The 14,296-nt window shown below is 39.3% G+C and overlaps 2 protein-coding genes across 2 annotated transcripts; both read left to right on the forward strand.

Annotated features, from left to right (window-relative positions):
- Positions 1-8,748: 8,748 nt before the first annotated feature.
- On the forward strand, positions 8,749-9,142 carry LOC306967560 (potassium voltage-gated channel subfamily E member 2-like; the record flags this gene model as incomplete). Its single annotated transcript, XM_079562642.1, has 2 exons — positions 8,749-8,778; positions 8,825-9,142. The coding sequence occupies 2 exons, from the start codon at positions 8,749-8,751 to the stop codon at positions 9,140-9,142; spliced, it is 348 nt and encodes a 115-aa protein (XP_079418768.1).
- Positions 9,143-10,639: 1,497 nt separating this feature from the next.
- On the forward strand, positions 10,640-14,244 carry casq2 (calsequestrin 2; the record flags this gene model as incomplete). The annotated part of the gene is made up of 11 exons (XM_079563075.1): positions 10,640-10,882; positions 11,537-11,621; positions 11,698-11,798; positions 11,875-11,986; positions 12,377-12,450; positions 12,525-12,655; positions 12,747-12,792; positions 13,073-13,127; positions 13,194-13,294; positions 13,852-13,926; positions 13,996-14,244. The coding sequence occupies 11 exons, from the start codon at positions 10,640-10,642 to the stop codon at positions 14,218-14,220; spliced, it is 1,248 nt and encodes a 415-aa protein (XP_079419201.1). The 3' UTR covers positions 14,221-14,244.
- Positions 14,245-14,296: the final 52 nt, after the last annotated feature.

Raw genomic sequence — 14,296 nt, forward strand, 5'->3', positions numbered from 1 at the left:
AGTTGTGCTTTTCTCTTGCAAGTCAAATTATACAGATTAAGGGCACTGTTCAGTGTGTTCAAACAGTTGAACTTTTCAAAGATCTGAGTTGCACTGTCTGTAATATTTACAGATCTTTGTAGGCCTAGAAGTACGATCAAAGCTATGTATTTCTAATTAGTATTGTAAATATATAGTATTTTCTAAATATCTACTTTTAAATAGCTGTATTCTTAATATTTGTCTTATTCCAAATATGCATTTGAGTTGTCATTTGTATTGTGGAAAAATTCTGATTTTAAACACTCACTGAAGCGAGTTATACCTGAAGTCCAGAACAATATTTTAGATTTGATTCCTCACATGGTTTGATTGATTTCAAATGTATCTTTGTGACCTGTACTATGTAGAGCAACACTGCTTTTTTTTCTCCCTTTCAACACACACACACACACACACACACACACACACACCAAAAACAGTTTATCCTTTACATGTTATATGATAGTTTTCTGTTGTGACAGTCATTCTTTCTGTTGTCATATTTTTACGTCTATTTAGTATTAAAACATTACTGTAATCAGATCGACTTTTTACTTATTTGAAAGAAGTTTATATTACCATGACTTATTTTCTTGTTAAACTTGTTGACTGAGAATTATGCTAACAAATTCAGGGCTCTATGTATGTCCAGGCAGCCTCTTTGTGCACCGTGTCCTGTACGTTTAATGCACTTCTGTCAGTGTGAGTGGATTTGAGTAATCTCTGACCAAATGTGTGAAAACAAAACAAAAACATTGAAAGTATTGTACCTGTAAGTGTGGTTTCTACATTTAATTTCATTACCACTTCATCAGAGAATGACAATACTGGGTAAAAGTTACATTTGCCAATTAAAATTATTCATGGATTCATTTTAATTGATTAAATGTAGCTGGTTATGGGATTTTACAAACTATACAACTGTGAAATATTACATAAAATATCATTGTTTTTTTTTATTGTGTCTTCCCAAAATGACTGCATCATTATTTTGAACATAAACTATGTTGAATATACAGGATGTGAATGGTAATGCTGGTTTTCGAAGAGCTTTAAACTAAAAATTGTTTTTTTAAATGTATTTTGTTTTTTGTTAAATAAAGATTTTAAGAAATGTTGCGTATCCATGTAATTCTTTAGAATGCTAAATAACATAATATAAAGTTATTTAGACGCTCTTAATCCCATGGTGAACAAATCTAAACCTCAAACCAGATTACAGGAGACTTTCTAGTCACATGGTGATTATAGTCATAACCACATAAACTAATTGCAACAAGTCACAGGAAGTGCCTGAGTTTTCAACTTTTTTGTGGCTTTTATCTTATTCTGACCAGGATTATTCTACATAAAGATCAGAGAGGTTTTAATCTGCTCAGAGGCAGAAGTCCTGAGAAAGGCCAAGCCCAAATCCCAGACACATTTTTTCTGTGGCCATTTTTCCTTCTTTTCCAAAAGCATTCAAGTACGGTTAAACTGGTGACTCTGTACAAGCCGCAATCTGTATTAAACTGTGACTCAACGTGAGTCACCATAGCAACAGGTGTAGAATCTGTCATGTGCCATTAGAGGCGCACCCATACACCCATACAATAACGGGAACACTGCCTTTGAGGACCGCAGGCATTCCATATCCAGTGAGTTCAGGAAGTTATGACCGAGAGCAATGGAATGGGTTCTGAATAGGTCTTCTTGCATCACAACAAAAACATCTTTTTTCTTCAAAGCCTAAAAGGTGAAACTCGGAAAATTAGATGATCGTGAAAAAGTTAATTTATATATTTATTTTGGATTAATTAGATGATGAAAGGATGACACTTTGAGCTACAGTATAGTCCCTTTTTACAATACATGATGGTTATAGCCATAAACATCATGTAAAGTGACATATATCAAGCCTTTATTTGTTATAATCATAATAATTATGGTTCACAGCTTGTAAAACCCCCAAATAAAATATCTCAGAAAATAAGAATATTTTGAAAATGGTCTGTAAGCCATAATCATCAAAATTATAACAAACTTTATCACGACGAGTTTCACCTGTATTAATTCAGAAATTTTCAAACCGATTTAGATATCAGACTGCTACAGAGGAAAATGCTAGTGAATGAAAGAGGGCTGACTTGAGTATTACAGATCTGCGATGAAATACTTCATTCTGTGGTCTGGGCTGCAACTAACAATTATTTGGTAATCGATTAATCAACCGATTATTTTCATGATTAATTGATTGGCTTGGATTGGTGTAGGAATTTATTTTGTTTTTTTAACACATAACGCTAAAGTGGCATCGATTGAGGACATGTTGATGGAATAAACTTAAAGTGAATGTTTGTTGGAGGCTCTTGGTGCTAATTCTGCTTCTGATTGGATGAGACACAGACTGATATTTTCAAATTTTCAATGTACAAAACACTACAGACCCTAATTTTAAAAACTAAGGAGGTTTTCATCAAAACTACACAATTTTCATGTCATTTTTGCTCTATTTGAGTCTGTGATTACCAGAAAACGATCGATTTACTAAAATAGTTGTTGACTATTTCAATAATCGATTAGTTGTCGATTAATCGATTAGTTGTTTCAGCCCTACACATATACAGTAAAAATAGCTTTTCATGCTGCTGACAGGTGACCTTACATTACCTGAGCAAACTCAGAAAAACCTTGCATCTGTGTGCAAGACATCCCGCACCAAGCATGTGATCGTTTCCATAATACCGAATCAAAGACGTTGCATTTGTAAATAGTGCACTCCTCCAACCTCTGACATCCACACTCTCCGGGAGGAAGCCAATGATAGTGTCTGTGTGGAAAACTACAGGCATCTGCACTGTGCTTTGTTCATTGTCTATTTTGGACCGGGAGAATGTGAACAATAGCCCCAAACAAAGGTCTTCACGTTGAGAGGATCATGATATAATTAGATGCAGGCTGTGCAATGTTGTTGTCACTGCGAGTTTATGAGTGATGACCTTGATCCTGCTTTTCCTTTTATTGCTGTTGTTGTTATATACAGTGGGTTGCATAATTATCCGTACCCCTTTAACTTTCTGACATTTGCCACTCTATGGTCCACAAACTTAAATATATACAATTTAAATTTTATGTGAAAGACACACACTAAGTGACACACAATCGTGAAGTGACATTCATTTTTTTAATGAACAAAATCTGAAAAGTGGGGATACATTTATCGAGAAGCATAAAGCTGGATTATGTTAAAAAGATTGCAAAAAGCTTTGAACATCTCTCAAAGTACACTCAAATACACCATCCAGAAATGGAAAGAGTATGGCATCACTGCAAACCTACCAAGACCCGGCCGTCCTCAACTTACTGACCGAACAAGGACAGCACTGACCAGAGCTGTTACCAAGAAGACTATGATGACCCTGGATGAACTGCAGAGAGCTACAGCTCAGGACGATTAGTTAATAGTTGTACACTGCACAAATCTGGCCAATATGGAAGAGTGGCTAGAAGAAGCCATTTTTAAAAGAAAACCATAAGACGTTCCGTTTGCTGTTTTCCATGTGGCTAAAGGCAGTTCATCCAGGGTCATCATAGGCTTCTTGGTGACAGCTCTGGTCAGTGCTCTCCTTGTTTGGTCAGTAAGTTTAGGGGGACGGCCGGGTCTTGGTAGGTTTGCAGTGATGCCATACTCTTTCTATTCCTGGATGGTGTATTTGACTGTACTTTAAGAGATGTTCTAACTTTGTCCCAGACCTGTCGGGCGTGTTCTTGGATGAGGCTGTCTGCCTCTTAACCTCGGAGACCATCACAGAGCAGCTGTATTTGAACTGAGATTAGATTACACACAGGTAGACTCTATTTAGTCATTAGGTCAACATGTGATCATTCAGAAATCATCAGGCAACTTCTGAAGGCAACTTGTGTCTTATTACATTATGTACCCCAAAATACTAATACATTACTCCGTTGTGTTTGTCCTGCATAGGTAAAGTTACTACAGATTGTTACAAAGCAGATTGCAATGTACTAAATCTAGTTTGGTACAATGTATCAAGGTAGTGTAAAATAAAGAGGGATTTTTACTGATAAAAGCATTATCTGTTTGTGACAATAACATGTATCTAATAGCTGTGGAAGAAACAGTTCAGTGTTGCTGATTGGACTCAATGGTACATGAGATGATACAATGTGGTCTGTGTACAGACAATTGTCTAAGTTTAAGTCCACCTAAAGACCACATTGCTTGATGTATTAGGCGACTACATTCATGATTCATGTCGATTCAGCAAAGCAGATTATAGTTAAGGTGAAGTAAAGAGAAGTTGGACTGAATCAATCAAAACCACATAAACCTTAAAAAACATGACTTTACATTAATTTATGTTTTATTAAAGAAGTGCATTGAAGGTGTTTTGTTCCGCACGAGGCCAAACTAAGGTGTGACCTTGATGTACAGCAACCAGCCAGTTGGTGCATTCCTGACGCTCCCACTGGTTAAACGAAGGCAGCGTGCCTGGGATTCTGGCATTAATCCACAGAATATGGCTTCAATAACAAAAGGAAATATTTACCTCTCTGTTCACAATAACAAGCCTAGAGCAGCCTCGTGCTGAATGGGATCTAATGAGGCATACACCTGTTTGGCCAACGCTCCCATTCAGGAAGACCCCAAACAACATTCTTACTGCGGGTGACACAATTTGACACAGTTCAAGGCCTGGTCACAGGAATGTTGATAAAAGAAGTGTTATTCTCCATCAAACTAAAAGGTTTAATGCAATATTTAACATTTATTGTGTGATGATTAAGCAGATAATCAACTGCTTTGTGAGCTTCCTGATCCAGATCTAATTGATAGAATATTTAGAGTTTTGCATTTTGAAAACCTACCGATGACATTTTGCTCCAATGCTTGTACCTTTCCATCACTGATTCTTACACTAGCGAGCAGTTACTTGCCTTGGTGCAACACATATTTGCTTCCATCAAATGAGAAAAGATGATCCATGTCTCAACTTATCACTTAATGTGGGTATTAGGAAAAAAAACGTACATGTCTGGACAAGACTTAAGTGAGAACAAAAGTCCTACGCAGCACCAAAGCAACTTTAAATAGAACAAAAACTTTTGCATGTGGGATCTTCAAACACAACATGACGTGTACTGTAGTAAGCTTCAACTCAAAACAAACAAACGTATAGCTGGAGAAGACAATGCAGGCCTCCACATAATCCACATCATACTTTCCAATACTGTGTTAAGAGTAAAATGTAAAACCACAGTGTTGGCAGGTTTTACACTTAACTACACCCCATGAAGACAAGATCATTTGTCATAGCCAGGGGAAATTATACAAACTTAATAACTGCGGCTTTTGCAATTTGCAAATCTTAACTACACTAATTACTGCACACCAGGAAGTAAAAACTGCTGCAGAGACTCCAAAAGGGATCATTGGTAAAGATTAAATAAAACCTCAATCCATTTCTACGTGTCCCTGAGTTGACGTTTACTGGTCTGGTCTTATATTTCCCGAGACTGAAACAGGATATCTTGTTTGTTTTGACTTTGCATGGCCACATTCTATTTGGTCTGTCCAATGTGATCATCCCTGGGGCTGCAACTGACTTATACAAGAGCCATAAAACGTGGCCAATGTGAAATAAGCACATTAATATCTGCAGGGCTTTGGCCAGTTCTTGTGAATGTGTGAGTGGGAGCAGGTGAACAACTCTGCCTGGCAACAATTTTACATAATCGCAAAATACTGGCTTGCTTGACTTGCTAAATGAACACGTTTAGCGAATAACCTTCATCACTCAGCAGTGTGTTAAAAGTTGAAACATTTTATATGATAAGATTTGGATCAGGCTATATTTTCTTGTGTGTTTTTATGCAACACATTTTCCTACATTACCTTAGGTTTACGGTTCAGCTGCCCAGTCCTTCGCATATGTCACTCTTGCCTTGGAGGGTTGCACACAGAGGTTGTTTTCATCTGCTATTTTCAATGGTCATTGCAATTGTCCTGAATGCTGTGTAAAATATGAATGAAATGCTATTCAGGATTCAAACAAATGATCAAATGAGCTCTAGTTTAGCAAGAGCTGAGAAACACCATGAAAATGAATGGTCATTTCAGAAAGATGCCGGAGAAAATAAATGAGTAGCTACTGGCATCTGGATCGAGAACATTTTTGACCAACCCCTTATACAAAGTTTTGACACATATTCGTACATTTCTGTAATATCATTTTGATGCCGATATCCAACCCTTTAGCTCCCACCAGTAAAATAATAAAAATGGTACAATAATGACCGTTATTATGACATTGAGGCATTGAGAAACTTTGTATTCACTCTGGCGTCACGTTACACAATCAAGAATCTTGGAGAACTTTCTTGAGAGATTAAAACTTTAAACACATTCCACTTTACAGCAGAGGGAAAGGTTTCAAATGTTCTCGTTGAGGGCGGTATTGTACGTTATAAAGACAGGTAACAACTTGTAGGAGGAAAGTCATACATCTTTTTCATTTGCAAAAAAAGATTGAGACATATGTGGTGTGTACATGTAGTATTATGGGAATGGATGCATTTTACATATCTCGTCTTGCGTTGCAACTTGAAGCAAAACATCAATCCAAACACGAGCTGGAGTAAGTAAAAATAATAATAAAAAGTAAAAAATACTAGTAGTAAAACATGTGTTTCTCATTTTTTCCCCCCCCCTCTTCTACTTATCTAATTCCAGCCAGAGGCACAGCAGAAACCATCCAAATCAATGGGAATGATCACAAACATTTGGTCTGCACAACACAGGGGAGAGGAGGAGAACACTTGAGCCAAAGAGGCCTTGTGTGGTGGAGGGATGTGTGTCAGAAAGATTGTGAAACTGTCCTTGAACACAACACAAGAAGGTGCATGAAATGAGAGTGATACTAAACCAGCTCAAAAGCGCACAAAGGCTATAGGAAGCACCCATAACAACATTTGAAACCTTTCCCTCCGCTGTAAAGTAGCATGTGTAATTTTAAGTACTGAAGAAAGGCCAGTTGAGTTAATCCATATCCTATTAGGCAGGTATTAAGCTAATTTGAGTAATTTCTAGAGAAAGTTCTCGATGATTCTTGATTGTATCACGTGACGTCACGGTGGAATGTTCTCCGCGAGCCTAAGTAGGTTTCCTCCGGTTTCCCCTACCCCTAAAAATATGTACAATGGGTTCCCCTCTAGGACCTGGACTCCCCTGAAAAAGAGATTCTTAATCTCAGTGGGACTTTCCTGGTTAAATGAAGGTAAAAAAAAAAAAAGTCTTAATGAATGCAATGCAGTCTATGGCTGTTTAAACTTCCTTTATGAGTGCTCCACCTGGTGGATATAAAGACAACTACAAGCGCTTTGACGTTCAAGAAAGAAATGAATGCAGTGTTGGGGACAATACTTTGAAATTGTATTTAGTTGCTGAATACTGAATATTTGACATAACATGTATTTTATAACGTATTTCGTTATTTTGTTTAATCAGAGTACTATATTCTGAACACTTTGAATACTTTCACATTGATTAGCATTATATTTATGGCGTATACTTACAAAAATCACTACGACTGTTGGAACACCTGTTATAAACTTACTTCTCATTAATGAGGATCTCTTTAACTCAACAAATAGAGCAGCAAATAAAGCGTCATGTGACACGTGCAGTGTTTGTATGAACTTAAGACGTTTAAATCTTTAATTTATTTTTAGGATTAAAAACAGGTCAATATTAAAAGTTCTTTCTTAATAAGCTAAAGTTAATGATTGAATAGAGCACACCGTTTCAAGAGCAACAGATACAAGCTCTCATTTCTCCCCAACTCTGTGTCTCTTTTAAACAAACTGAAGGATAAAGAGCAGGTGAAGATGCGTCAGAACTAAAATGAACTGAATTGCTTTATTGTTATGTACTGGCTGCACTGACTAACTGAATTGTTTTATATGAATGGTTGTACTGTATGTGTGACAGCTGCGGGCAATGAGCCCAAGACAAATTTCCTCATTGAGGACAATAAAGTTTATCAATCAATCAATCAATCAATCAATCAATCAATCTGGGATGTATCCCCTTGATATTTGGAAAGTAACTGTATTCTAAATACTCTCAAATGAAAGTGTAACTTTACCAGAATACAGTTACTCAAAATGAGTATTCCAAATACACATTCTAAATACATGTACAAGGTACTTCCCAACACTGGGTCCACAGCAGTTTTTGTGGCAATGAGTCTGAAGTATACTATTCTAAAAGTTGAACATGAGACGCCCCTTTGATGTACAAATATCTAATCCAAATCTTTATCATAATTACAAACCCTCATTTGTTTTGAGAAACCTGCATCTATCCCACAGACACTCCTAATGTCTCATAAATACACTGCCTCAAGTGGGTTAAAATGACGTATGCACCTTTTCTGTCTTTATCAGCCCAAGTAAATAACTGATAAAAACATTCCCAAGGTCGTGTGGCACAGCCTCTTCCTCTCTGCTGCCTCTTAGGCAAATAAGATTAAAAAGGCTAATGTAACACAAGCTGTGAAAGACTGCAGGGATTGTGTTTTCCTCTGTTCTCTCACCAAGGTTTCGGCTTTTAGTTTCTAATGATGAGGCCAACAAAACTGATTCAAAAGGTTGGTATGGCAACTTGTTTGAACTACTTCCCTTTGGTGCTTTTAAATCACAAAAAATTGCACTACAAAATTAGAAATGTTACAACAGCCCAAACCAGAGGTGGAAGTATTCAGACCTGTCTTTCACATTAACCCTATTTTCTTTTCACTAGCTGTCTGTGTCCGATTGGTCCAATCTAACTGCAAACCTGGAGGAATCCCTCACTGGGGCTTTGGCGAGCCTCCTGAATGACTGGGAGCGTAATGTAACGGCTTCATCTGGAGAAGAGAGGGACAATAACGCAGACATCCTCTGCTATCTGGCTGTGATGCTCGGTCTGTTTGCATTCATCATAGTGGCCATTCTGGTCAGCACGGTCAAGTCCAAGAGACAGGAGCACTCGAACGACCCCTACCATCAGTACATCAAGGAGGGGTGGACTGCGCAGATACAGCAGAGTGAGATCATCTCCAACTTCGCCGCAAAATAAAGCTTTACATTTAAAAGTACAGCAGCATTTTTCTCCACTATGCTGAAGTTGTTTCATTCGCTAAGTTGTAACAATAAAATTACTGTACCACAACAAGTTATAGCAAGTAATTACTTTGAATATTGTCAATCTGTCCTAGGGATCAATTTTGCTCCTGGAAACAGGTCAGAGTATACAGCACAGTTAGTGGTACAATGGAAAATCCTCAAAGCTTATCTCAGGACATCCATGATTACAAAGTTTGAATGTGCTAAGGGTAAAAGCACTCTATACTTTTAGATTTTGATTTACTTTCAAGTGTCCACAGTGTTTTAATCACTCGTCAGCACAAAGAGCATGTGAACAGCTAGTTCCACTAACCATGGGAGACAAGAAGCAGTTAAGAGCACTAATGTGAGCACGGTATAGCTCTTTATTTGGTTGCTCAGTCAGTGAAACCTAAAGAGGAAGTAATGAAATCCCCAGTTCTGCTTCGGATCAACGTCAACAACTGAGCTGCACAATAAAACGAAATCGAAAGGAGCCTTTTTTTATTCCTTTTCCTTGAACAGGAGTCTCAACATTAACAACCTTCCATTTAGTGAAGACAATGCACGTCAGACTGTAGGTTCATTCATCCCACATCAGTGTGCGCAAAAACAATGGAAGCCAGACCGGTGTCATCAGGATGCATGGGCCAGAGAGAGTATCAAAATTCAGATTAGGGGGCCGAACAAATATTTGTAACTTTTTGTACTTGTGCTTCGTGTTTCTTGTACAAAGTGGAGCGCGGGGCTTTGTTCTGGCAGCAGATGGCAGCAGACGGCCTTTCAAACTGATTTTGAATTGCACAGAGGAAATGAGAAGGACTGCGACAGAGTGAGCACCAGATGTTGCCATTGTGTCACCAGAGAAGCAAGCGTATATGACCAGATAGAAGCAAAGTAGAATACATTTCTGCTTTTATGGCACTCACATGAGCAGACTAGTTTGCTTCCAGACATTATTCAGGTGCCTCTCACACACCTGTTGGGATGTGTATTTTTGGTAGCTGCTTGTGATGCCACGCAAACAAGTCCTAACTACAAAACTACTTCCACATTCTGCTGCTGTATAAACCACTTAAAACACAACTGCGCTTCCAATTTCCGTTCACATCTCGTATCCTCATGAGATGTGACTGTAACCTTTTATTGACCCCCCCCTCACCACTGTTGTCCTGCTCCGTCTCTCCCTGACTCTCTCTGTTGGGTATTTATAGCATTCAAACAACTGGTCTCCTAAAAATGGGCCTGTCCTACAAGAGGATAGAGCCGGGCTGCTATGTATGGTATCTGTCTCGCAGTGAAGCACAAGGCCCACGGTAGCCGCTGTCTTCATTGTGTCCGCTACAAAAGGGGGGCCAAGACCTGAGGATGCTCGCTGCTTGGGATTACTTGCTTGAATAACTTTTGACTCTTATACTTACTGTTTTTTCCGCCTGTAAACTAAATTATACACTTTTTTACTAAGTGGACCATGGAGCTGCTGGCCCTCTGGTTGCTCATGCTCCAGTGCCTGAGCCTGGTGCCTGCAGCGACATCCGAGAAGGGCTTGGACTTGCCACAATACGATGGGGAAGACCGGGTTATTGACATCAATGACAAAAACTACAAGAAAGCCATGAAGAAGTACACCATGCTTTGCCTGTTTTACCATAAGCCTATCCCGGACAACAAGGAGCAGCAGAAGCAACACCAGATGACGGAGTTGGTGCTGGAGGTACAGAAAGATAGTATAATGTCCAAATATAATCACAAAATGACTGAAATAGTGTTGTTGTTTTTTTGCAATGTAAGATGCATGTGTGTCTAAGGCCAATTTATAAATAGGGATGCATTTTATATTTGGTTGGTGTAACAAAAAAGGAATCTTGACTGTGTTTGAAAAGGCCAAAGACATCCTGGAGCTCACACACTGCACATTCAAGGTGACCTCATGCAGATCTCTTCAATCACACATCTTTCATCTCACACAGTTGAAGGCACTGGCCCCTGTGCATTCAGCATTCGGTCTCCAGTTACAACAAGGCACAGTGGCTTACCCTCTGATCTCCTGTGTAACACGACTCTAGCCCACGTAGCCACCGGGATATGTAGCTTTACATATTTGACATGGCACAGGTGTGACTTCTGACCAGGTACCCGAGTATGTGAAGACAGGTCTCAGAGCAAATATTATCCCAGTATACTGCAACGAAATAGAGATGTCACTCAGATCTTCAAAAGCAATGCCCCTATTCCTTGTATTTGGTACAAGGCAGTGTACTGTTAATCATTTGGGGCCTGCAGATGCTACTCTTGCACATTGCACATGCTCATGCACACCAGGGTCATCACCTGCTATGGTTTGATTTTGTTTTTATTTTATGTCTAGCTTCTAGCACAAGTGATGGAAGACAAGGATATAGGGTTTGGGATGGTAGACTCCCAAAAAGATGCAAAAGTGGCCCAAAGGCTGGGTAAGCACTTTTTTAATGCCTATGCACTTTAAGCTGTTGCTCTTGAATGTGTAAATAATTGTTTTCCCGCACTCAGGCCTGGAGGAGGAGGGCAGTGTCTATGTCTTTAAGGCGGACCATGTTATTGAGTTTGATGGCTTGCTGTCGGCGAATACTTTGGCAGAGTTTCTATTGGATGTGAGCTGCCGTTTTAAAAGCCATTGCACTTATCTTACCTTAGACGTAACTGTGCTGCTCTCCTGCTGCTCTTCAGCTGTTGGAGGATCCTGTTGAAGTCATAGATAATGCACTGGAGCTCCGAGCCTTTGACCGGATGGAGGAGGACATCCGTCTGATTGGATACTTCAAAAATGAAGAATCAGAGCGTACGTTTGACAATGGAATTTTTCATCAGCAAACTGCAATACTAATTCTGATTCTGACAGCTTTGTGTGTGATGGAAGTCATGCCTTATTATAGCACAACTTAGCACTTCCTCATCTCTTTGGATTTACAAATCCATTTTTACCACTGATATAACTGCCAAGGCCTTATTGTGATCTCTGGTCTGCTATGGAAGTTCAAGTAGTGATGAGCTACATCCTATCAAACTTCTCAAACCCACTTGGGAGAGGTCAAAGTTCAGCTATTTGTAATCCTAATGGAAACATCACATCAGCTGTTCATAGCGAAACACAAACAAGACTATGTGAAGTGCAGTACAGAACTGCTGCTGACTTTAAGTAACTTTATGTATCAATAATTTATTTGTCCAGACTATGAGGCATTTAAAGAAGCCGCAGAGCAGTTCCAGCCATACATAAGGTTCTTTGCCACTTTTGAGAAATCAGTAAGTAAACAGTCAAATACATTTAAATAAAAAGTCAGCTTCATAACAGTATTGTTTTCATCGTGACCCTCCAGGTGGCCAAAGAACTGACCTTGAAGCTGAATGAGGTGGACTTCTATGAACCGTTCATGGAGGAGCCAGTGACCGTCCCAGGCAAGCCCCACACAGAAGAGGAGCTGGTGGACTTTATCAATGAGCACAGACGGTGAAATACAGATATCTGTGGATAAAATACATACACATAATTAACACAAACAAGTTAAGTCATTTTAAGTGAGCGTTTTCTGTGATAACAGGCCGACCCTGAGGAAGTTGCGTGCTGAAGACATGTTTGAAACGTGGGTGAGTGTGAAATAAAACAATCGGTTATGTCTGTCTGAGGGATTATCCTTTGTGAATATTTGATAAATTAAATTGCCTTACACTTACCTTATGTCTTGGGCCAGTAAACAACAGAACAGAGTTTTAAATGTCTTTAGATTCTGTGGTCTGGATTTAGGCCTCACATGCAGCCATTTTGTCTCGAACGCCCTCTCGTGGCCAACAGGCTACATTACCCTCATATGTACAAAAGCAAAACATTACATTGCCTGGAAACCTGTTGACTTTTCAATCGCTGTAGGAGGATGACATTGAGGGCATCCACATTGTAGCTTTTGCAGAGGAAGAAGACCCGGGTAAGAACATAACATATTTGTTTCAAAGAGGGGGGAAAAAAACATGCTCTTTCTCGTCTTGTTCAGATGGTTTTGAGTTCCTGGAAATCTTGAAGGAAGTGGCTCGAGACAACACACATCTGCCTGATCTCAGCATTGTGTGGATTGACCCAGATGACTTCCCCTTGGTAATTTCTCTACATCACCAAATCATAATACAGGGGTGTCCAAACTTTTTTCACAGGGGGCCGTATATAGACATGGCATGGAGGGCCACAGATCAATGCATTCAAATGTTCAACTGTGTGTATTTAAGAGAGGTTTAAACAATTCCACACACTTTTATTTAGGCTTAGAACCATAATGCCAGCTCAGTCCCACAATAAATGTTATTTTTTGAGGTTTTAATTGCGTGGAGTTATTAAAATTGGAGTAAAAAGACAATCTCTGGCAATGTGTGGCAATAAAACAAGAAGGCTGTGGGCCACCAAAAATTGGTATGAGGGCGGCATCTGGCCCTCGGGCCACACTTTGGACACCCCTGTCATAATAGAAAAGGTAATGCTGGTTAAGCTTGTGATTGCCAACCCATATGCACCCTAACCTATATGCTTTATGAAGAAATATCTTATCTAATGAACGGAGTTGAAAAGGCAATGGGCAAAAAAAGCACAGCAGCTTATATTGACTTAGTACAGTAACATTTGAACATTTTGTGATCACCGTGGCTTTGTTTTTTCCCCAGCTGATCCCCTATTGGGAGAAAACATTCAATGTGGACCTGTTCAGACCTCAGATTGGAGTAGTCAATGTGACAGACGTGAGTGCAGTACATGATCGAGTAGTTAAGTACAGAGAAGCTCTCTAAACGCTGTGTCCTTTTGCTCAGGCGGACAGCATCTGGATGGACATAGACAGTGACGAGAACCTGCCCACTGCTCAGGAGCTGGAGGACTGGATTGAGGACGTCCTGGCGGGGAAAGTCAACACTGAGGATGACGATGATGATGACGACGATGATGATGATGATGACGACGAGGAGGAAGATGATGACGATAAAGATGATGATGACGACGAAGATGATGATGATGACGAAGATGACGATGATGATTAAGCTTATACTTGTTTACTCCACAGACTGGGCAAAACAACAAAAGCTGCAAACTGAGACCTTCAAGTTTAATAATGTT

This window comes from Gobius niger, assembly GCF_951799975.1.
Source record: "Gobius niger genome assembly, chromosome: 9".
Classification (NCBI taxonomy): domain Eukaryota; kingdom Metazoa; phylum Chordata; class Actinopteri; order Gobiiformes; family Gobiidae; genus Gobius; species Gobius niger.